The sequence below is a fragment of the Leptodactylus fuscus genome, chromosome 11 (assembly GCF_031893055.1).
Source record: "Leptodactylus fuscus isolate aLepFus1 chromosome 11, aLepFus1.hap2, whole genome shotgun sequence".
NCBI classification, from domain to species: domain Eukaryota; kingdom Metazoa; phylum Chordata; class Amphibia; order Anura; family Leptodactylidae; genus Leptodactylus; species Leptodactylus fuscus.
The window spans coordinates 34,122,295-34,147,510 of record NC_134275.1 but is presented as its reverse complement, the minus strand read 5'-3'; the positions used below and the strand labels follow the sequence as shown (position 1 = coordinate 34,147,510).

The following is a 25,216-nucleotide window of genomic DNA, read 5'->3' as shown; positions in this document are numbered from 1 at the left end:
TGGCAGTTTGGAACTTTAGATTTTTTTCCCGCTACAGCGTTTACCATACGGGAAAAAATATTTTTATATATTTTTAGACTGGGCGGTTTCGGACACAGGGATACCTAATTTGTATGTGTTTCACAGTATTTAAGTACTTTTATATGTGTTGTAGGGAAAGGGGGGGTGATTTGAACCATTATATATATATATATATATATATATATATATATATATACACTGTATATATATATATTGCCCACGATCGGTGTGGCACCCGGCTCCCGAGCGGCCGCCGTATTTAAGCAACCGGCATCCGCCTTACTAGTACAGCGGATGTCGCGAAGGGGTTAATAAAGGAACTGTCTAGATAATATTTAACACTTATACACAGGACAGTTCTTTATATATTAGCATAGGTACAAGAAGAAAAAGTATAATACGTGTCTCCTTTTTTCCACAAAACAGAGCCACTCATGTCCAAGGGCAGTACCTGTTATTGCAATACATCTCCATTCAAGTTAATGTAACTGAGCTGCAATACCAGACATAGCCTATGAATGTAAGGGGCGCTGTTATAGAAAAAAAACAGACCGTTTTTTTTCAATCCCATTAAGTGTCAACAAAGCAATAGCAAAAGGATAAGTGATGAGTCTAGGTGAATTTCTCACCTTGTCCACATTGAATCTCACTAGTTAGATTGCTTTCACATGTACTAAGCTCAATGTACATAGCTCCAACCAGAATACATACATTTCCCATTTCACAAACTGTCGAACCTTATCTGTTGTTCTCACCTGTAGGTGAACCTGGTGTTGGGAGAGGGGAGTTCTCTTGGGCTGCTTATTCGTGGAGGTGCAGAGTATTCCCTGGGGATTTACATCACAGGAGTGGACCACGGCTCTGAAGCGGAGAGTGCTGGACTTAAGGTAATTCTGTCACTTTCTGGTGTTTGATCTTTTTCTGTCCTGAATGACGTAACAAAAGAAAGCCCATTTTTCAGCATTAAAAAGAAGTTTGTATATTTTCTGTAGCATCCTCATTATGTAACAACCTGAGCAAATGGAATATCGATCACTAGAGTCGGATGGTTGGAATATTCTACCCTAGTTCTATGCAAAGTTTAGGGGGGGGGGGAGATTTATCAAGCCTTCTTATCAGAATTCTGGCACAAAGAGTTACCAAATTAAGTTTTGCAATGTTTCTTGGATAGTTAGTCAGTCAAGTTAACTTATGTCAGATTTATCAAAATAGACTTTAAGAAAATTGCTAAAATTTTTGCATCCTCATTCCAGAAAGGAGTGGAATAGAAATTGTGGAAGCATCTCAGGGCAAAAGTGGTAAGCTTAAAGATGTGCCACGTTTATTATTGTGCAACACTGAGACAAATTGCAGCAATTGCCGGGTGAATCTCTTCTTAAAGGGAATGTCTAATTTCTATCTATATTTTATTTACTAATTACAATCATACAGTGATACATATTCTTTTTTTTCTGATCTATTTTTTTTCTGGGTATTTTTTTAATTCAATTTTCTGTACCTGATTTTGGGGTGGCCATCTCACTGTTAACAGCATAAACAGATTTGCTTTAAAGCAGACACATGGATCATAGATGGCAATAATCTGAAGGTGTCCATTTTCTGATGACACATTCCCTTTAAGGGTCTTCCTGTGTTTTTACCCCAGGTAGGTGATCAGATCCTGGAAATAAATGGCATCAGCTTCCTCTCCATCCCTCATGACGAGGCTGTCAGAATTCTTCGCGCTTCACGACATCTGATGATGACTGTCAGGGATGTCGGTCGGATCCCACACTCTCGCACTGTTGTGGATGAGACCCAGTGGCTCAGTAGCTCCTACACAGGAACTGGAGACCCCCTCACAAGTACAGGGTAAGTAATTGTAGTGTCTGAATTTTATACGGTCAGTCAGTCTGCCTGTCTAGTAGCAAAACTTGATGAGTAAATTTAGGTTAAATCCTATGTTCATGATTTTTTACAAGGTTACTGTGTCATTACATTAGTGACTGATGGGTAGTATGACTGTATTTGGTGCAGAACTGAACTGGTTAATCCATTGTATCCTTTTAAATATATCGGCCATTAATCTTGGGCCCCATTGCAGATATCCATATCCTCCGACAGTCTGTATGCCTAGAATTAAAATCTATGCTGTCTTGTAGCTGGCATAGATTTCAGTCATCATTTACACCCGAAAACTGGTATAAAAGATTACACGTCTGTTTGGGCTGATGGCCACAGCCACATAACACCCAATTTTTGGAAAGAGACAAAGGCGGAGTAAAAATGTAATTTGTGCAAATGTCATTATAAAAGTTGTGACTTTTTTAATGGCAAAAATGATCTCTCCCACTTGTTTTATCCACCACGGCACCTCAGAAAAACAGAACAAGTCTTATGCCCCATGTAGCGAGCCGCAGTCAAAAAGCTCTGCGGAGATGGAAATGCATTGTGTTTTTTTTCTCGCAGCGTTTTTCATAGAAAGTCCACAGAGTTTACTTCTTTACTTCTGTGGATTTTCTGTCCCTATTATACCTATACGGAAAACTGCAACATTTCTGTAGGTATAATTGACATTGCAATTTATGCTGCAGATTATTTTCTGCAATATGTGGATGGAATTAGCCAGAATCCCATCCACTTTGCAGGCACTATAATGCACAATGTATTTGCAAAGTCAGACCCTGGCCTAAAAAAGAAAAACTGATGCAGTACCAAGAAGCTTCAGGAAATCTTAGACTGTACATGGAATTGTGCTATTCTGATCTGAGAAAAAAAAGGATAGGCATAGGACATGATCTGATGTGTTTCCATGAGGACCAAGAGCATACCACAATGAACAGAACAGCCGAAAAACATTTTCTGAATGGGCCTTCAGGCTGCCACAAATGGCCTTTATGTTATATGACACACTATGTTAAAAGCTATGTATGAAAGCTGAGCTGCAATAGTGTGATATGTCCATTTACAGTGTGTGAAGTCTGATTCCAGCTCTGTACACTGTATAGTTCTGTCACTGAAGGCAGCAGGGGCGTAACTACTGCGGTAGCAGCTGCCACAGGGCCCGGGGCACTAAGGGGCCCAATGTCAGTCGCTACCGCTGCAGATTTTTTTTAAAAAATAGACCGTTACCTGCTTGAGTAACTCCAGCGCGTAACGGGCCCTATTTACTGCAGCACTGGGTGCTGCCTGAAGATAGAGAGGATAAGAGCTGCCTCCTCCACAGTCCATCTTTTAACAGTAGTGAAGCCAGCAATTGCTGGCTTCACTACTGTACCCAAGCAGGGGTCACCTGCTGTCCGGGCCCCTGCCTCCCGGCACTTGCATGGTGACAGCGGGCAGGAGAAACTTTTATTTCCTGCCCGCTGTCCCAAGCCCTGTGCCGGCATCTATACTAGTAGGTTACAGGACCTGTGACATGACGTCATCAAAGCTCCTTTAACCTACTAAGATAGAATCAGTCTTTTGTGGGCGGAGTTATTCGGATTGTACAGGTCAGTGTACAATGAAGGGGAATGGGTTGTAGACTATCTGTGAGGAAGAGGGGTACATAGGTGTGCAGGCTGTGAGCAAGAGGAGGGAATGAGGGGTGCAGACTGTCAGCAAGAGGGGTACATGGGTGTGCAGGCTGTGTATGAGAACGTCTGCACTCCCATTCCTTCCTTTCTGCACCCCCCATTCCGCTCTATGTGAGCAAGAGGAGGGAATGGGCGTGCAGGTTGTGTGTGAGCAAAAAGGGTGACGTGGGGGCACAGGCTGTGTGTGAGAAAGAAGGGGGAATGGGGGTGCAGGCTGTGGGTCAGCAAGAGTATGGTGGAATGGGGGGGTTCCCCTCTCCACATCTCCCTCTTGCTCACATACAGCTTGCACCCCCATTCCCCCCTCTTGCTTGTACCCCCATTTCCCTTCTTGCTTATACACACTCTGCACCTCACGTCACCCTCTTGTTCACATACAGCCTGCACGCCCATGTACCCCTCTTGGGGGGGGGGGGGCATGTCAAAAGTTCGCCACGGGGCCCCGCCATTCCTAGTTACACCACTGGAAGGCAGATAAGAGCAGCTCATCCTCACAGATCTCATATTGATGACCTACCCTAAGGATAAGCGATGAATATCAATTCTTAGACAACTCCTTTAATATCTGAATATGTTCCCAAGTACTGAGCAAAGTGCTATATAACCACTCTGTCTATGATACCCAGAGGGATAATGCTACCAACCCCCTCCCTGCAGAAGTGTCTTTTGCTCTACTTGTAATAAGAAGTAATACTTGATATGTTTTAGCGCACTATTGCAAATGCATTGCTAAATGAATTGGAAACAAACACATTTATAATGTTAGTCTGTGCGAGACATGTACTCTCAAGGGACGAGGTGTAAGTATCCTCAGAAGATCTCACACAGATATCATAGGTAAGCAGTTTCTTGTTTTACCATTTGTGATATGATTATGTCTCTTCATTTCGATGAAATAATTATGCAGAAGGAATGCGGCATTTCCTTCACATGTTTTTCTCATTGAATTTTTAATTTTTTTTCTGGAAGTATTCACTACTTATCTGCAGAATAGAGACGTGAGTCAGCGTTGGAGGGAAATGCTATATATGCTATAATGTATTGATTTAAAGGGGTTGTACCAAGATGACAAGCTCTTGACTGGTGGGGGTTTCACTGCTAGGACCCTCACCCATTGTAAAAATGGGTGTTACCTGTCTGCATACCCATAGAGGCAGATGGGTCCTCCCTTATTGGTCCTCTTTGTTGGACATGTCCCGATATATGTATCACAAGATAGTTTGCTTTTCAAGACAATACTGTTTTAAGATATTGTATCAAAAAGTGATATCCTATGGGTGTCCATCCATTGATTGTTTTGTGAACCCGTGTTTTAGCCTAACAAGGTTTTTATAAGCGTGCCACCATGTTGTATCACGTAGGCAGCGCAGGGTGGGGTGTGCTGAGGAAAGGAAGAGCTTAAAACGGAGCCCATGCCAAACCTGACTTTCATCAGCAACCCCCACAATGCGCCATCTACATCTGCTTGATGGACATCCTCTCGGTTCTTCAGCCTCTGCATCCCTTTAATAGACTCCCTGACTGTTCTGTTGCCCCCAATGCAATTCTCATAAAACAATATCAATCTGATTATCTTCATCTACTCCATAATATCCACCTGCAGATAGGATAACATGTCCTATACTACAGGTTGCTTTTAAGAGGGTAACATTGTACTTACAAGATGGCCCCCAAGAAATGGTCCTGGTTAGCTCAGCAGAGTATTATGTCTATCCCTTACCATACACATGGGAAGTCACCACAAATATTCATTAATATACTGTATATGTCATGAGTCTTTCTGCCAGGACCTCATGACACATTTTTCCTTTTTTCCAAGTGTTTGTCTGTTTTTTCCTCTTATTCACTACTTATAGGTGAACATTTCTCGTGCTAGTACCATGTTTGACATCTTTCCTATAAAACTTACATTTTGAGCCTAGGGTTCTGTACAAGTGAACCTCAATGGCCTACCTATTACACTTCAATGGGTATTGCCACTTGTCATCTTATTGAAACAATTCTTCAAATAAGTAGTGTGAATAGCTGCAGAAAAAGGTAGAAGAGCCATTCTCAAAACTGTTCTCAAGATGGACTTGAGAAATATTATTTGGTCAGTTATTCATCTGGACAGCCAGCATATAATACTATATTTACTGTGCAGCTAGCCTAATGTGCTTTCCTCGGCAATAATAGCTATTGGCTAAGATTACAGAAGCTGGACCTAGACCGTACAGTAGAATGCCAGGACGAGTTCTTTCTAAAAAAAAAAAGAAAAAAAAGAAAAAAAAGTGCCTTTTCAAAAACCCCTTCAGGCTAGGGGTTGTGATAGGACAGCTCCATTTCTAATTTTTTGACAAGTTTCTCAGAGTGCCACCACTTAAAATACCCAAAATGGGGGTTTTGCAGCAGGGGCGGATCCAGAGCCGAGCAACCGCCCGGGCCCTGCGTCCAGCGGGGCCCCGTGGCGCGGCCTGGACCTAACACAAAGGTCCTGGTCAGTGGGAGGTATGTCCCGATTTCAGCTCGTCGGCATCCTACGGAGATATCTGACTTACTACTGTATATCTCAGTAGGCTATCCGCCCACAAGTCCATAGCAGGTAGCTTGCTGCAACTTTGTCTCATGTGGATTGTTCTTAAAGTGAAACTCTGGGCAAAAATTTTATGATTAGTTAAATATTAGAGATGAGCGAACACCAAAATGTTCGAGGTTCGAAATCCGATTCGAACAGTCGCTTACTGTTCGACTGTTCGAACGGGTTTCGAACCCCATTATAGTCTATGGGGAACATATACTCGTTAAGGGGGAATCCCAAATCCGTCTCTGGAGGGTCACCAAGTCCACTATGATACCCCAGAAAATGATGCCAACACCCTGGAATGACACTGGGACAGCAGGGGAAGCATGTCTGGGGGCATATAAATCACTTTATTACATGGAAATCCCTGTCAGCTTGCGATTGTCGCAAGCTAACTTTTCCCCATAGGAATGCATTGGACAGCGCTGATTGGCCGAATTCCGTACTTTGGCCAATTAGCGCTGGCTCTGCTGGAGGAGGCGGAGTCTAAGATCGCTCCACACCAGTCTCCATTCTGGTCCGACCTTAGACTCCGCCTCCTCCAGCAGAGCCAGCGCTGATTGGCCGAATTCCGTACTCTGGCCAATCAGTGCTGGCCAATGCATTCTATTGGCGTGATGAAGCAGTGCTGAATGTGTGTGTTTAGCTCAACTACACCGGTGGAGTAGTTGAGCTAAGCACACAGATTCAGCTCTGCTTCAATCAGCACTGGCCAATGCATTCTATTGGCGTGGTGAAGCAGTGCTGAATGTGTGTGTTTAGCTCAACTACGCCGGTGGAGTAGTTGAGCTAAGCACACAGATTCAGCTCTGCTTCAATCAGCACTGGCCAATGCATTCTATTGGCGTGGTGAAGCAGTGCTGAATGTGTGTGTTTAGCTCAACTACGCCGGTGGAGTAGTTGAGCTAAGCACACAGATTCAGCTCTGCTTCAATCAGCGCTGGCCAATGCATTCTATTGGCGTGATGAAGCAGTGCTGAATGTGTGTGTTTAGCTCAACTATGCCGGTGGAGTAGTTGAGCTAAACACACACATTCAGCACTGCTTCATCACGCCAATAGAATGCATTGGCCAGCGCTGATTGAAGCAGAGCTGAATCTGTGTCCTTAGCTCAACTACTCCACCGGCGTAGTTGAGCTAAACACACACATTCAGCACTGCTTCATCACGCCAATAGAATGCACTGGCCAGCGCTGATTGGCCAGAGTACGGACTTCAGCCAATCAGCGCTGGCTCTGCTGGAGGAGGCGGAGTCTAAGGTCGGACCAGAATGGAGACTGGTGTGGAGCGATCTTAGACTCCGCCTCCTCCAGCAGAGCCAGCGCTGATTGGCCAAACTACGGAATTCGGCCAATCAGCGCTGGCCAATGCATCCCTATGGGAAAAAGTTTATCTCACAAAAATCACAATTACACACCCGATAGAGCCCCAAAAAGTTATTTTTAATAACATTCCCCCCTAAATAAAGGTTATCCCTAGCTATCCCTGCCTGTACAGCTATCCCTGTCTCATAGTCACAAAGTTCACATTCTCATATGACCCGGATTTGAAATCCACTATTCGTCTAAAATGGAGGTCACCTGATTTCGGCAGCCAATGACTTTTTCCAATTTTTTTCAATGCCCCCGTTGTCGTAGTTCCTGTCCCACCTCCCCTGCGCTGTTATTGGTGCAAAAAAGGCGCCAGGGAAGGTGGGAGGGGAATCGAATTTTGGCGCACTTTACCACGCGGTGTTCGATTCGATTAAGGCGAACACCCTGATATCCGATCGAACATGTATTCGATAGAACACTGTTCGCTCATCTCTATTAAATATACATAAAAGAGTTCTAATGACAGATGTAACAGAGTTCTAATAGACAAAATAGAGTTGCAAGAATAGATGTATTAGAGTTAGAACATACCAGGGTCATTTTTTTTATATTCTAAATTCTATATTCTACTAGCTGGTACCCGCGACTTCATCTGCGGTGATTGTAGCAGTGGGTATATACAGGCATGGGTAAGGTTTTCGTAGTGTCTATAAGGGATGGGATATGAAATGTAACTTTGTATCTTGTTTTTGCTGTAATTCAGAGAATATGTGAGACTTTTGTGTTGAAGTTAATTTGTATTTGAGCTGCTATACGGTGTTGTGAGAAACTTTACATAGTGACTTTGGGACAGAAGTATTTGAAGTTAACCCTTTCCCGCCGATGGCATTTTTTGATTTTCGTTTTTGACTCCCCTCCTTCTAAACCCCATAACTTTTTTATTTCTCCGCTCCCAGAGCCATATGAGGTCTTAATTTTTCCTGGGACAAATTTTTCTTCATGATGCCACCATTATTTATTCTATATAATGTACTGGGAAGCAGGGAAAAAATTCAGAATGGGGTGGATTTGAAGAAAAAATGCATTTCTGCGACTTTCTTACTGGCTTTGGTTTTACGTTGTTCACTGTGCAACCAAAATGACATGTCCCCTGTATTCTGTGTTTCGTTACAATTCCGGGGATACCAAATTTATATGGTTTTATTTACATTTTGATCCCTTAAAAAAAATCCAAAACTGTGTTAAAAAATTATTTTTTGAAAAGTCGCCATATTCCGACAGCCGTAACTTTTTTATACATGCGTGTAGGGGGATGTATAGGGCGTCTTTTTTTGCGGGACCGGGTGTACTTTGTAGTTCTACCATTTTCGGGAAATGTTATTGCTTTGATCACTTTTTATTCAAATTTTTAGCAGAATCAAAACAGTGAAAAAATGGCGGTTTGGCACTTTTGACCATTTTTCCCGCTACGGCGTTTACCGAACAGGAAAAATATTTGTATAGCTTTGTAGAGCGGGCGATTTCGGACGTGTGGATACCTAACATGTATGTGTTTCACAGTTTTTAACTACTTTTCTATGTATTCTAGGGAAAGGGGGGTGATTTGAATTTTTTATCCTTTTTATTATTTTTTTTATATTTTTTTACTTTTTTTAAACTTTTTTTTTGCATTTATTAGACCGCCTAGAGGTATTGACATGGGTGGGCGGTGTCGCGGATTGTCAGAGTGGTGGGGTCGGCAAATATGGCTGCTCCGGAGCATTAAAGAGAGCCTCCTGGAGTATCGTTAAGGTGAGGGGCAAAGTGGTAAAGTATATGTATATGTGATTGTGTGGGGTTAGGGGCTAGGCTGTAGAGGGCAATATGAATTTTGTGGCTTGCTATGGTCCAAAGTGTGTGAGATTGCAGAGATGGTGGTGTGAGTTTGGGTTTTGTGGGGGTCCTGGCACAAACGTATGTGCGCTATTGTGACGAAAAGTAGCCTATTGTTTAATCGAGTGTAATGACTACGTTTGTGGAAAATTTCAGCCAAATCGGTGGAGCGGTTTTTCCGTGATTGAGGAACAAACATCCGAACATGCAAACATCCAAACCCACAAACTCACAAACTTTTATAATATTAATAGGATACATGATTCTGGGGGGGGGGGGGCGCCATCTTGCCTGAGCATCTCCTCTGTTACCAGAATTTAGCAAAATGGTTTACAGTATAGACATGTTTGGAGCTGATTAATTGAGGTCTATGGGAAGTTTTCTTAGGCATGGAGGGAGGAGATAAGTTTTAACAATATCTATTGTCAGTAGTGGATGTAACGATGGATTTTCTGGTGACATATTCCCTTTAACACCACAAATTGCTGCATGTTACTGGATTGTTTCTCTGCAGCTATTGGCTAGAGCTGCACCACACAGACTTCCTGTGCTGCCCGCACCCTCTAAGCCCTCTGCATTGTAATGCTGTTAATACTGAGTATTCTCTGCTACATTTTAGCTACTTCCACCCATTTTATTCACCAGAAAATTCAATAAAACCTCAGACATAGTTATTAATATTCATTCTTTGTCTCAGAAGATTCTAAATATCATAGTTGCATATTTGATAACTAAGGAAGTCTTCATGACTGTAAAGAAACCAAAGAAAAGAGAACAAAGCAGAAAAAAGCTAGACTGACCCCTGAAGGTCATAGAAACAATCCTTTAATGTCATACCCTGCTCTCTACAACATCTAGTCTTTCTATTTTGTCGTCTCACAATCAGATATGCTCCCTACAGAATCGCCTCTTTGTCCTTTCCTGTCTCCATGGAAAAGACCTTTCTTGATACGACTCCGGTGATGGAACCTAAAGAAACCCTTTCTATGCTCCGCTGCGGCTAAAGCCACTGTGTGTACACAACACAAAGACATAGCAGAATAAACATGATTTTACTTCTCTCTACAGGATCCTGGGGAACTCCTTGACAGAAGCCACCACCAAGGTAAGACTTATCAAGATTGCTTTTTATTTTCATGGGGATTTGTAAATGTCAAAATCTTTTTACTACTACGGTCCAAATGGAGGGGTTTGAAGGTCTTTTGCCCTGAAGTAAAAATTTTACTTGGACCTGTAAGATGGTGAGTTGAGTTGTGAGTGTTCTTCTGCGGCCTCACTAGTACAAGCACAAGGAAAGCTGGGAGTCATCTGCCAGTTCCACTGCTCCACTGATTGCCGCACAGTTGGAATTTTTTTTCTCTAGCCCTCACTGTTCCCAAGCAACAAGTGCAGATATTTTTGTTTCCTGATGTGCTATTTCAGCTCTGTAATGTCAAGTGGTGAGTGTCAGGCAGGGGGTGTGATCCAGAGCTCCAATCAGAGGCAGCCAGTGTCAGAGCTCCAATCACAGCCCTTGTCTGCTCCTGCCTGACCCCGCCCCGACAGCACAGAGACTAAATAACACATTAGGCACCAAAACTAACAGCATTGACTAACAAACAGTGGGGGCTAGAGAGAAAAATTCCAACAGTGCTCGAATCAGTGGAGCAGCGACTACTAAATGATGTAAAGAGCTGGACTTGTTGAGTTGGTGAAAGGTCTACTTTGGCAAACACAGGATGTATATGCTTTATGCCCCATGTATAAATGTATTTTTTTTTTTTTTTAGCTGGTATCAATGTATGTTATAGTGTGTTCTATTATGCTGTTCCATACAAAGTTATACTCTCTTGGTAAATCGTCAGTTGCTTCACTGGTCCTTCTGTATGACCCTGCAGCAATAATGTGCTGTACATGTGACCGCTGCAACCAATCACTAGTTATTTTTTTTAATTCTGAAAACCCTTTAAATGTATAGCGGTTTTATTAATGCAATATGTAGCAATGTTACCAGATGACATTTTGGAGCTTTTATGTGTTTTTTGTTGCTATTATATTAGCACACCACAGTTTATTACTGTCTGTTGTATGTGATAGTGTTGACACTGTATAGCATTGGTATTTAGTCAACTGTATTGAATACTATCTGGCAGACATATGGCATAGTTATTTGAGTGGTATTCTGTATGCTATGCAAAATTTTGCACCGTATGTTTGATTGTACATTACATTAAATGTACCAAATTAGGAAAAGTGGGGTGCACAAACAGAAGAGAACAGGGACCCTACCAGGCGATACAGAATCATCCAACAGAAGGTTGGCCCTGATAACAGAAGACAACTTTGTGTTTGGCTGTATTAAACTATATCACTCAAAATAGGATATGAATACATAATTAAAAATATATGTATTGATTCGTATAGTGAGATAGCTCTGCAAAGTGCGACTACATCACTGTGCAAATAGCATGATAAGGCATTGTGCCCCCACACGCCGCCCACATATAGTACTGCTGTTCTCTTATGTAGTATCAGAGGTCTATAAGCCCCTAGCAGCGAGGCATCCCCCCCGCATCCCTCTTTTCCTTTGCCCCTGCACAATGAAACATATCTCACATTTATTACTGTTAACCAGTTAAAGCACGTTTCCTGCTTCATGCCTCATGTTCACTAATATACTGTATATTGCTGTATTATAATATATTGTTACAAGTCTTATCACATGGCTACATTTCACTAGCTATTTTTTTCCTGTGCCCTGTAAATAGAGCAAAGTGGAAGTGTATATCTGTATATCCTGGGTGTACATGTGGACATAACCCTTATACACTACCTTGGTGTAGCAGGATTTTCCACTTGTGTAGGAGGTTATAGAAGAGTATAGCCGGTGTATAGTAATATGGAAGCTAGGTGACTGCCATATTCATCAAAACCCCTAGCCTAAATAAAGGGATACAGACTATGTTTCCCTCCCAGATCTCTTACAGAAGTACCGTAATTCACAAAAAGCAAAGGATCCAATATTGGACATATTGAAAAACAAAAATGTGACCGTCTTACCAACAAAGTAGTTAAATCTGAATGGGCAGCATGGGAGTGGGTCATTTTCCCAGGAGTCAGATGGGTAGGCTTGGCACCAGAATAGCCCTATACATTGTCCTAACACCCCACAAAAAAAATACTCCAGACATTACAAGGGCAGTTCCACAGCTGTCCCTGAAAAAGCCCTAAGTGTGTCTTGTGGGGAAGATAGCTCGGTAGCATCAAGGGTGCGGATCCAACCAGTCAGAGACAGGGGCACAAAATGTGGTACAAACAGGTTTATTTAGAAAAAACGGCAAAATAAATAAACCTTCACGTCAGGTAATATAAAATAAAAATACAGCCTTAACTTCAGGCATAAAGACAAAACAAAACTCATGCTCGTCCGAGCTCTCACTAATGCAGTATAAGGCTAACTGTATATGTGGCTTACTTCCAGCCACATGATCAAACAAAGCACAAGTCCTAGTTTGTTCTCACCACAACTCAGCTCTCTAGGACAGACCCAGGCACCTCCACTCACTCCCAGGATCTGCCCTGAAGTGCAAGCTCTACAGCCTTTTATGGCCCAGTAACAAGCCTGGGACTGACACCTGGGGCTGAAGCCTATTCCAGAATCACACTGGGCCACACATATGTCAGAAACCTGGGGGAGATATATAACGTGACTCCAGCACTCTGCCTGTCACCTTCTCATAGTCTCCACCCAATGCATTTCACCCCACGTTAAGGTTGCTCCTCAGGGGATTATCTGGAGAGTACCATGGTAAATGCACCGCGGCTCATCAGAAGTTGCTCACCCTGACTTGTAGGGGAGCTATGTTCATCTCACAGTGGTGAGACAAGAAGTCAGGTGATATTTATAGAGGGCAGCCACATTTTAAATCACCTACTAGATCATACAGAGTGACACAAAAAGTAGGGATAGCCAAAAATGAGATGGTTAACATCCATACTATGTCTCCCAACAGCCCACCTTCTACAGAGGACCAGCAGGATCACAAGTCACCCTAAGCAGTCTGGGAAACCAAACTTTGGTTCTTCTAGATGAGAAAGCACGCCTGCTGCTGACTGAACCAGAGAGAAGTACTATGTCTTACTACCTCCAGCAGTACAAGGAGCGTCACATCCCAGTGCAGGCCTTTATCATGGCTATGTTTGAACTTTTCAACACCCAAGCCAAGGTATGGTATAGAAGAACCTTTTGGGAAATATTTGCTGCCTGCAGAGATTGAGGTTATAAGTGTTGTTGCAGTTGTGACTTATAGGGTTATTCCAATCTACGATATTGATGGCATATATGCAGGATATGCCCACAAATATCTGATAGCTGCAGGTCCCAACTTTGGGCCCGCGACCCTTGTGTCACAGCTGCTGTGCCTGCATGCTTTTTTCTATCCACTGATATGAACATATCATGTTGCTTGGAGCTTTTGGGTTATTTGTCCTCATACAGGTTTTTTTATAGGCCATTTAAAGGCCCATACAATGGGTTGTATGGGACTTCAAAAACATGGCTGTTCTCATCCTCTGAGGAAGTGACCTCACATTCATTGGTCACATGGCAATGGCAAATTTCCATCCATTTAAAATGAATGGGACTGAGCTGCAGCATGGTCATGTGAACGGCGGACATAATGACAAATCCTAAGAACTATGTTTTCAAAGTTTTGCACAACCCCTTTAAATGCGCACCAATCAACTATTTCTATCATTGACTGATGCTCCTTCTGGATACAAATTGGCTTCTGTAAAAGGACTCGACACATGATTTATCATTTCCAAGACTGTGGCATTCTTTACATATGCAGGAAAGGCGATTTATACATCTGTATAGGAAGGGTACTTTGCAGGAAAAGGGGTATTTCCACCTTAAATGTTTATGGTATATCCATAGGTACTTGAGATCTGTTTTAAGAATAAAGGTAATCTGACTCAAACCCATACCTACCAACCATCCTGGTTTCTGCAGGACATTCCCGGATTCAGGATCGTATCCCGCAGTCCCGGTCAGCGAGACGTATGTCCCAGATTCAACTCATCTGCATCCATAGAGGACACAGATGAGTTGAATACAGTGGTCAAGCAAGAGCAGACAGTCCCTGCTTCACCACTGTGTCCCTACGCTCTCGTGTCTAAAATGGAGTTGGTAGGTATGATGTCACCGGAAGGGGCGTGGCTTCCCCGAGGAGGGCAGGGTCTCTTGTATCACACCTCTGTGCTCTATAGAGGAAGCAGGAGTGGAGCATGTGTAGATGGAAAACAGAAAGCAGTAAGGTGTTTTGTTGGATTAGATGATGGAAGGGATTCATGAAAGGATTGTTTTACATGGGACTGAATACTGGAGGGTCTGGGGGATTGGATTGATGTTTAGGGTGGAATAGGAGTCTATGGGTTGCCATTGGGTTCGAGGGATATAGGCTCCTTTGGGTTCTGCTTGCATCCAAGGGGAAGCAGGGGTTTTGCAGTGCTGCTGGCATCTAAGAGGGGCAGTGGTCCATAGTGTATTGCTGGCATCTAAGGAGGGGGGGCAGGGGTCTGTGGTTTGCTGCTGGCATCTAAGGGAGGAAGAGGTCTTTGGGGTGCTTCTGGAATCTAAGCGGGGCAGAGGTCCTTGGGATGCTTCTGGCATCTAAGGGGGGGGGGCAGAGATCCTTGGGGTGCTGCTAGCATCTGAAGGAGGGCAGGGGCCCTTGGGATGCTGCTGGCATCTGAAGGGGATAGAGGTCCTTGAGGTGCTGCTGGCATAAATGGGAAGTCAGAGGTCCTTGGGGTGCTTCTGTAATCAAAGGTGGGGTGGGGGGTCATTCTGGCATCTAAAGGGGGGCCAGCAGTCATTTAGGTGCTTATGGCATGTAAATGGCAGAGGTCCTTGGGGTTCTGGTGGCATGAATAGCGGGCAGGGGTCCTTGAGGTGCTGCTGGCATCTAAAGGGTAGCTGCACTGTTCTTTGGGGTGTTGCTAGCATCTACAGAAGATCTGTGCTTAGTTCTCCAAGGTGACAGGAACAACCTCCCTTCTAAGTTCCCTCAAAAAACTGTCTGCAAGTATACCAAGAAGAATTGGTGGAAGGCAACGTGCAGAGGTGGAAGGCAAAGGATAAATAATGATGGGATTTAGATTTGTTTTTTTCTTCATTCATTTCATTTTGTGAAATTGCAAAAATAAATGATTAACTCTTCTATTTCTGAAAGCATTCTTACTTTGCTGACTTTTCCACAACTACACCACAATACTGTATTTGTATATGTATTTGTAGTGTGGTAGACTATAATACTCTTTATATACCGCTTCTGAGAAAGTCATTTATCGGAAATGGAAAAATCTTCGGTTTCCTCCTCATGTCATTATGCTAATAAGCCCATCTATGCTAGTATTAATAACAATTAAGTATATTACCCACAGCGATACATCTTTTCCTTTATAATCTACCATATCCAATCTTTCTCTCTATGATTATTGGGTTAATCAATTCATGCTAAACAGCCCGACTCGCATGCAAATGACAGCTCGAAATCCCAGTTGGCTGTTCGTGATCTGCATAAAAGCTTAAAGCAAGGAAGAAGCCCTAACATGAAGCAGAAGGTAGTCAGGTTCACACCAGATGCTAAAGGGAACTTACTTGCCTTTCCCATCCTGGGACGATTCTAAAAACAGAATTCATTTTTGTGCTTAGGTGTCCAAAATTTTAAAGGGAACCTGTCATTATGAAAATATAGTCCAATGTGCAGGCATCAGCTGGAGAAGCTGAACAGATTGATATATAGTTGCATGGGATTAGGAATCTAGCAGGATAGGGCCACCCATTGGACTCCTAAACTCAGAATGAGCAGAGATTTCCAGCAATAAATTACAAGTTAGAATTTATCTTTTCCATGAAACGATATAGCTCTTCCTGCTCTTCTATACCAAGCTGCTGGCAGATTAGACCTATGGTTTTGAATTTGAGGCAGATTTCATCTTAAAATTGGATCCAAATTCTACCTTAAACCATCCTTCATTGATTTCAATGGGGTCAGACACTGAATTTTTCCTTTAGCTGATTTTTGTCTTCCTGATAACGTCTATTGAAGTGAATAGAAACTACAGCCTGGCAGGTGCGGAATTTGCAGTTTGCAATTCTACTGCAGAATCCACTGCGGAATTTAGTCAAGTGGAAAAATTCAGTTTCAACTTTCATAAACTGAATCTTTCAGGTAGGGAAAAAAAAAATCAGCTGTGTGAACATAACCTAACTTCACAGGTTCTCAAAAAATTTTGGACCTGAAAATATATGAGGTTTTTCATTTTTAAGCATACAAGTAACTTCTTTCTTTCAGTTTTCCCTTTTATCTGAGCTACGACCTCAAATCTACCCACACGATTTAGCAGTGTTTGACAATATGGTATTGAAAAGAGAAATCGAAACAATGAAATCTCGCCATCGTTCAGGAGACACCATCTCTGTCTTATCCCACAGTCCGAGTACGTCATCTACAGAGAGCCACCAAACAGTCAGTACTGCCAGCACTGCTCGGGTAAGAACACAGAATTGTCTCTTTTTTTTCTTTGATAGCTGTACATTATGGTCTAATATCTATGTCCTACCTTACCTTTCTTCTTAACTGGACAAGTCAAATGATATAAGTCATGAGATGAGTAGCTTTTCGTAACAATATTGTTTTGTGGTACTGTGTCACAAGTAATATACCACAGGTGTCTATGTGTGGCCACCCAGTGGCTGTGTTGTGATGTCTAATCTTAAAGGGTTTAAGAGGTCATGATATTTTTTATTAGTTTCATGATAAATTTTATCACTTAAAGGGATTTTCCCATGAACATGACCATATTGAATTTGTAGACAATTAAAAAAGAAGTAATTAAAAATAACTAAAAAAGTTTTAAAGATTTTCTCTAAACATGTTAATAGTGTCATCTTTTGTAATGATTAGAGATGAGATTGGTGTAAAAAAAAAGCGCCAGAGAAGGTGGGAGGGGAATTGAATATTTATTGTGTTTACCACGTGGTATTCAACCGAGTACACCAATACCTATGCAGGGGAGGTTTTCGATTGAATACTACTCACCAGTGGCGTAACTAGGAACGGCGGGGCCCCGTGGCGAACTTTTGACATGGGCCCCCCCCCAGGGTCGGACTGGCCCGCCGGAGTACCGGGGAATCCCCCGGTAGGCCCCAGCCTGGACTGACAGTGCTCATTTCGTCAATGCAGAATCACTGGTCAGGGGCCCGATCGGGATGTCAGGGGCTGGTTCAGGCCCCTGTCCAATGCATTTGCATTGATAAACTGAGCACTGCTAGTGGCAGGGGCCTGATCGGTAAGCTCGGGGCCCCAGGCTGCCGGCAGCGCTGTAATTACTAAAGATGCCCGGCTGCCAGTTTCCCAGGGCCCCGACACTTACACAGAGGGGCCTCCTGCCTATGCTATACTTTCCCTATTAATATAAGGAAAGTATACATCGGACTCCAGAGCACACCAGGGGCAGCTGCTGTCCCTGCAATCTTTAGAAGCGATCTCTCTGCAGCCCGGACTTCCTTCCCCTCCCCCTCCCAGCAGTGAGTCATCGCTTACATCGGCCCGTGTGGGGACAGAGGAGTCTGCTGCTGCAATGATCCACAAATGTGAGTATATTTTTTCCTTTTTTTAGTAAAATGTAATGTTTAATATGTATATGTGTACATTTGTTTAACCCTTAAGTCCTATCATGGTGTCTATCATACACCACTATCACACACATATCATTATGATAGACACCATGATAGTACTTAAGGGTTAAAGCATGTGTCTTGTATACTGTGTGAGGACTGTATGTTTGTATACAGGTATGTGTGTGTATATACAGTACGCTATAATAATGTGTGAGTGTATGTATATATGTGAGTATATATAGTATATATGGTATATGAATGTACATAAATGTGTATATGCTAATATATATATATATATATATATATATATATATATATATGTGAGTATATATGAATGTATATGTATGAGTGTGTAGTGTTGCAGTATAGGTATAATGGAAGCAGAAAGTCCTCAGAGCAAACCTCTGTGGAGTTTCTGAAAAAAGCGCTGCAGGAAAAACTGATGTGTTGCCGCCGGGGGTTTTCCCACAGCGCTTTTTGGCTGTGGGACGTCTTATCCTTTTAGTGTGATGTACAGTATATTGAGATGTTACAGAGGACCCTTCACCTCCTGGGGCACATGCGGTTTTATATACCGCTAGAAAGCCGACAGTGCGCTGAATTCAGTGCAGCTTTCCTGTTCTGTGCCCCCAGTAAAGAGCTATCGGTGCCGGTACTGTAGCTCTTCACTGTCAGAAGGGCATTCCTGACAGTCAGTCAGGAACGTTCTGCTTCCCAGCAGCACCTATTGCATTGTACTGTGAGATCGGAAGCGTTCCTCACCGCTCAGTGTCATCACTAGGTGGTAAGCAAAGCCCCCTCACACAGTACAGCGCAATAGACGCTACTGTGAGGAAGGGTGTTACTGATTGACTGACATAAACGCCTTTCTAACAGTGTATTAATCCACATGTGTCCCAAGTGGTGAAAGGTTCTCTTTAAAGATTAGGCGCAGACGTGAGACGCAGTGTTTTTCATTGAGCTTTTGTCCCCAGCACCCCGTTATCCTCCTGCCTGTGTCCGTTCAGTCTCATGGCCTTATTTCTGGAAATCCTGTATCTAATTGGTTTCAGCGGTCCCATGAGGTGCAGGACTCCCAGCAAGGAGGTGCCGGCACGAGACTAAATGGACACTGGCGGCGGACAATGGAGCAATGGGGACAGGTGAAGGCGCTTTTTATTTATTTTTTTATTTTACACCTTCCATCAGGCACATGGATTGATCCAATTCCTGGACAAATCTTTAAAGGATTTATCCATCTTTATAATGTTGATGGTCTGTCCTTAGGATAGGCCATCAGTATTACATCTGTGATGATACAACATCCAGGACCTCTGCAGATCAGCTCTTCCAGGACATCCTGGCTACAGGTAATGGTAACATTTCTAGGAGCTGCGCTGTTCACTTTCCATACAGAGTGTAGCAGTAGGTTTAGGTAGTATGTTGTTGCACATTGTATGGCAGGTGAGCTGCATGGCTCCCGAGATGGTATTACCTTTAGCTGCCCTGTCTCGGCATCGCTGGTCTGCAGGGTCCTGGTGGTGGGCCCCTAGAAACAATTCCACTGGTGGGCCCTAGACACCCCAGTCCGACCCTGGCCCCCCCCCCCCCCCCAACTGACACCGACGCCGAAGACCTCGACCGACTCCCTCCTCCGCACTCTATTATGTCCCTTAGTAAGCCCCGCACACTGTATTATGTCCATTAGTGGTCCCTGCACACAGTATTATGTCCCTTAGTGGCCCCTGCACATAGTATTGTGGCCCCTGCACACAGTATTATCCCCTATAGTGGCCCCTGCACACAGTATTATAGCCCATAGTGGACACCCATAAACAATTATTATACTCTGGGGACTTTTCAGACCCCAGAGTATAATAATCGGAGACTCGGGGGAATAAAAACATAAAAAATTACTGTTTCTTACCTGTCCCCGGCTCCTACGCTGTCTTCTCCGCTGCCATCCTTGTTCTATGATGTCGGACGTCACATGACGTGGGAAGCAGGCCGGGTTCATGTGATGTCAGAGATGTCAGACAAGAAGAAAAGAGGCCTGGCAGGATCGTGGAGAGGTAAATAACAGTGTTTGTTACGTTCCCTAATGCCCTGTGGCAGCTGCCTCCGCTGCTATGGCGGTAGTTACGCCCATGCTACTCACTCATCTCTAGTCCTGATCAGTTGCCAATGGATATGATGAATATGAATGCAGGAACTTTCTATGGTCTGGGATCAGTCAGCAAACCAGCCAAGATGTCCTAATTGTGTCCATGTTATCTTCATACATGTAGTGTCACTGCCTGATAACCTGTCCACAATAAAGAAATCATGGTTAAGTTTCTGGCAAGTCCCAGATGATAGAAAGTTGTTTTTGCATTCACAGTCGTATCCATTGGAAGCAAATCTAGACAAACCATGTCACCACTAAGATGGTAAGAGAAATGTTTTAAAACTCACAATAGAGTTTTCATACTGATGACCTGTCCACACGGAGTCTAAGTATGAAAACTCCATTTGGGTACAGAAAACCCCTTTAACCAAAATGGAGCCTAAGTTAAGGGTAGATGTGTATTCTGCAAGTTGCTACAGTAGCCATGACTGCGCTACTTCCAGTTACTTCTCTACTACTGATTTAGTTACCAAAGGTAATGGGTAAAATTGTAGAGATCTCTTTTGTCCCTGCAGTAACAGAAAGGACAATAGCCTTATGCATCAATCACCGAAATTGCACAGCATACAGGTTTAATCTTCCAGTGGGACTCTGCAGATTTGTCTATACCCGTACTCTAACAATTAGAGTATTTTTGTAGGGAACCTGTAATTTTAAGAATGCAGTCTAATATACCAGCATCACGTTAGTAGCTGAGTAGATTGAGATAAATCAGATTGATAAGAATATCATATGAGTGTGTCGTCTCCATTTTTCACGGACACCATATGTACCCATTCATATCAATGCATTTACTTAGGAAGAATGTCCTTTTTTTCACAGATGCATCACACCAATGAAAGTCTATGGGCCTGTCCGTGTGTCATCTGTTTTTCATGTACCAAGAGACAAGCAAAATATAGAACATGAAACAAAAAAAAATTGATCTGCTTTTCACAGACATGAAAAACAGATCAAACACGAACAGCGCAACTCCCTCAAATGAACAGGGTGGGGTGCTGGCAGTGACATAATATGACAATGGGTGCTAATATGTAAATGAGGCCTAATTTATAATTTATTGATCTGCTCATTGAGAGGTTAGGAGTCCAGTGGGCAGTCCTAGTCAATGATTGGTCACCTTCCCTAAACAAGCATGGATACAGAGATAACGTTAGGACTGCCCACTGGACTCCTAAAGCCAGAATGAGCAAAGACTTAGATCAATAAATAAGTTACAATTTATCTGTTCCCACAAGTGACCTATCTTCTACGCTTTTTCTGATCTATTATGTGACAGGTACTATAAGATTTTGTACAGTACAGCATAGGGACTTCCAGACTAAAATATTATTCTATTACTGGATGAGCAGCATACTAGTTATGTCTGTATTCCATAAGTGCTACCAATTACTCTGACCATCCAGCAACTGACGGCAGCGGCAGAAAGTGAATTTGTCCAGAAGAATCAGATCATTATTGAAGTCTTATGTCCTTATTGAATTCTTAGAATAATAGAAAGAGTGGTATATGTAGTGGTTGAGCACTCTCCTGCATGGAGGCAGAGGATATATCTTATTAGATAGATGTTTTCCTACGACAAGAGCGTAGAGCGAGGTTATTGCATCTAGAAAGTAAACTGAGGTTCTTTGTGATTGCTCCAGGGGTCATTTCATTGTAACGACATATGAACGAAACAAATACTTATTTCTCACCATCACAATAAATGACTAAAATCTTCTTGTCTTACATTTTAGGAACGTCTTCTTTGGCTGTTGGATGTTATGGAGGTCAGTGTCCCTGTCAGTGTATTTCTAAGGAAGTTTTATTTTCTATATAAAACCAGATTACTTTTCTTATACTAAACAAGTCTGATTGTTTAAGGGAACAGAGACACTCTTTTTCATGGGTTGTATCTAGTACAGAAGCTCAGTGTCATTAAAATGAGTTAGAGTAAGCTGCAATACCAGACAGAACCATAGATAAAAGTGGCGCTGTTTGTGGGGAAAAAAATACATTAAAGGGGTTATGCTATGAAGCATATTTATTCTCTATCCATAGGACACAGGAGAAATACGGTAACTGAGCAGTGGGATCTGACTACCAAGGCCCCAACTATGGATAAATATGTTTCATGGCATAACCCCTTTGAAGTGGCATTCCCATATTATAAAGTGATAGCATATTGCTAGGATATGCCATTACTTAAAGGGATTTTAAAGGGGTTATGTGGGGAATTTTTTTTTACCATAAATGCACTGGATAAGTTTGAGTGTTTTTTTTATTTGGTTTTTTACTAATATATATGCTGCAGAGAGCAACTGGGGAGGCCAGAAAACTCATTCCTCTGCCTGACTCTTCAATGCTTGGTCACATGACCGACTCTGCTTTACTTATGGACTGGAATTGGATTAAAGCAGAGTCAGTGATGTCACAGAGAGCTGGGGAGGCAGCAAATATAATAATGAAGGGTCTGCTTCTATATTAGTAATAAAGCTGATCTAGTGCATGATACGCAGTTGTAATGTTGATTTTTTTTCAAGCATATCCCATTTAAGTACGCTTAAAGAAGCTAAACATGGGATCCTAAAATTAAAAAAATAACACCTCTCACCAACACCCATTGGTTTGAGGATGCCTGACCCCCCTACAGCTCTCCACTTCCTAGTGTCACATTGGAAATGCTGGCTCATCCAATTACTCGCTGCATTGATGACCCTTCTCAGCCAGTGATTGGATAAAGTGGCATCTCCAAGAATTTACATTGTGTGTTGGACTATAGGAAGTGGAGAGCAATGGGGGATTGGTAACAATATTTTTTTTACATTGTAAAACCTCATGTTTAGCTCTTTTGTATATTTAAGTTTCCTTGGAAAAATATTCACTTAAATAAAGCTGTAGTGTAGGCGGCTGGGCTGGTACAGCGCAGGGAACGACTATAAGGGGCCGTAGCCGCTTCAGATTATAAACAGATGGCATATCATAGGGTCTCAGTTTATAGTCAGACTCTTTTTTATTCAAGTTTGATATAACATAGTCGTCCTAGATGGTCACTGCACAAAGGTCTGTACAATCTGATATCTGTATCATTCAGCTACACCACACGGCACCATCTGGTATTGAGTGGTGCACCCAGCAGGGGACTATTATTGTACTTACAGCCTTAGATGACACATTTTTAGCATCCAGTAGCTGGCTCCGATCTTGTGCACATTATGTAGAACTGAACTCACTCTTGTGGCTACTTGTCATGATCAGTCTTGCAGCTCAGATGCAAATGTTAATGGTTTTCTCTTACTGACTGCCATGTTCACTCTTCCTACTAAAAACAAATGAGTTCATTATCGCACCATCATGCAGAACCTGGCACAGAGAACTGGCACTTTTAAGATGCAGAGTTTATGGCACACAATGTAGCATAATACTTTGGAGTAGTCCAATGGGTAATACTGCACATTGGCACAAGATGGTTAATGCGGCTCAGCAACTTATTCTTCATTATGTTGGAAAAACAAGTTTACAATGTGTCTACTACTATGTATATAAGCTATAGTATATATGATATATGTTTATTATATAAAGGGACAATCCAGTTACACCAAGTTACTAAAGCCCCATGCACATGTTGGAGTATGTAATGCCCAATTTGCAGTGAAATGCACTTGGATGATACTCGGAGAGATATCCAAGTGACATCCAAATGTATTCATGATGTACTTACCTCTATTGGAGCTTCTATGCTCTATGCTTTAATCAGAACGGACCATTGGATGGCACACTCATTCATGTGCTGGTGGCCTTTAGGGAAGATTTGCTGATCTATGGGGGTTCGACTGCCAGGACCCTCACCAATTCACAAAAACTGAATTATTTTGCTCCCAGATTGAATGGAACGGCAGGTCAGAAAGGTGCAATCCATTTATAAAGTGTTGCCCGGGGAGTTATATTTAAAAATACCAGGAAAACCCCTTTAAAAGAGAAGCTGTCAGTTCTACTTTTTAGTGTCCTAATAAACCTGAGCCAGTCAGGTTTAGTGTCCCAATAGCTTACTCCTAACCATGTTGATCCTTCCCAAATCTTTACACTTACCCAGTTCCTGTACCCCTGTTGCCTGCCCAGTGGTTGACTGAAGCTAGACGAGTCCACCTAGGCTTCCATGCACATGGGCCTGACTTCAGATGCATGCACAATGAAGCAAAGATATACTTTGTTGGTTTTAGGGAATGACTGTGAGGCATCAAGAGTTAGGAGTAGGCTACGGTATTTGGAACACCAAACCACTGGTGAGTAGTGATTCAGTGACCCAAGTAGACTGCCTATGCCAGTGTAGAAACACATCTCCTGGAAACTGTCAGCAAGCTGTTGTTTACATTTCAGAGGGCCCACAAATTTGTGTTTTTAATGCTTTCTGAACACCTAATGTTTTCAATACCCAGTACGGAAAGCTCCTCTTCCCTCCCTTGTACTGTATAGATGGAAAATGTCCATGGTAGACTGTAACCAATTTTATAAACCAATGCTACAGGAAAAATGTGGTACTATATGAAGCCATTACAATAAATGGTGGATGGACCAAGTCCCTTAGAGTGAGAGGCGTTGCTTGTTAGTAGCGGTCTATTCTGGCATATAGAGGGGGGGTCCTGAGCAGGGACCCCTCTCTATCACATCCCAATACGGCTTAGAGACAGGCGTTGCCTTTATGAGAAAGCCGCTTTAAGAACTCGTTGCAGTTGCCCAGATCACAGCAGGGCGAACAGTTTGCACATCTTTGCTTCTACCATTTTCTCTCGTCTGTTCTACCTGGTTCCAGATCTCCTCCTCTCCCTTGTAATCTCTGGGCTTTGACATTACAGTGACATTTCCATGTAAGACAAACAGCTGCTTATGTTTATTAGCATAAATCTAGCAAAATGCCTTCCAGCATTAATCACAGCGATGTAAAATGTATATGTAATCTCCAGCCGTGTTTCCAAAAATGCATCTTAGAAATCTAAAACAGTCAAATCTTGAGATTTCTGCTAAACAATGTTATTTGTGTACAAACCTGAAGACATAATAAACTATACTACATGTTTAACCCACCGAGGGCTGGAGATGAGG

General features: G+C 42.6%; 1 protein-coding gene across 2 annotated transcripts in view; it reads left to right on the top strand.

Annotated features, from left to right (window-relative positions):
* WHRN (whirlin) overlaps positions 1 to 25,216 on the top strand; it is a 133,209-nt gene that overhangs the window by 87,855 nt on the left and 20,138 nt on the right. For both annotated transcript variants that reach the window (XM_075260177.1, XM_075260176.1), the window contains exons 4-9: positions 783 to 908; positions 1,667 to 1,872; positions 10,392 to 10,428; positions 13,316 to 13,528; positions 16,664 to 16,861; positions 21,874 to 21,906. In XM_075260177.1, coding sequence (XP_075116278.1) covers positions 783 to 908; positions 1,667 to 1,872; positions 10,392 to 10,428; positions 13,316 to 13,528; positions 16,664 to 16,861; positions 21,874 to 21,906 — 813 coding nt within the window. The remainder of the gene's footprint in view (positions 1 to 782; positions 909 to 1,666; positions 1,873 to 10,391; positions 10,429 to 13,315; positions 13,529 to 16,663; positions 16,862 to 21,873; positions 21,907 to 25,216) is intronic.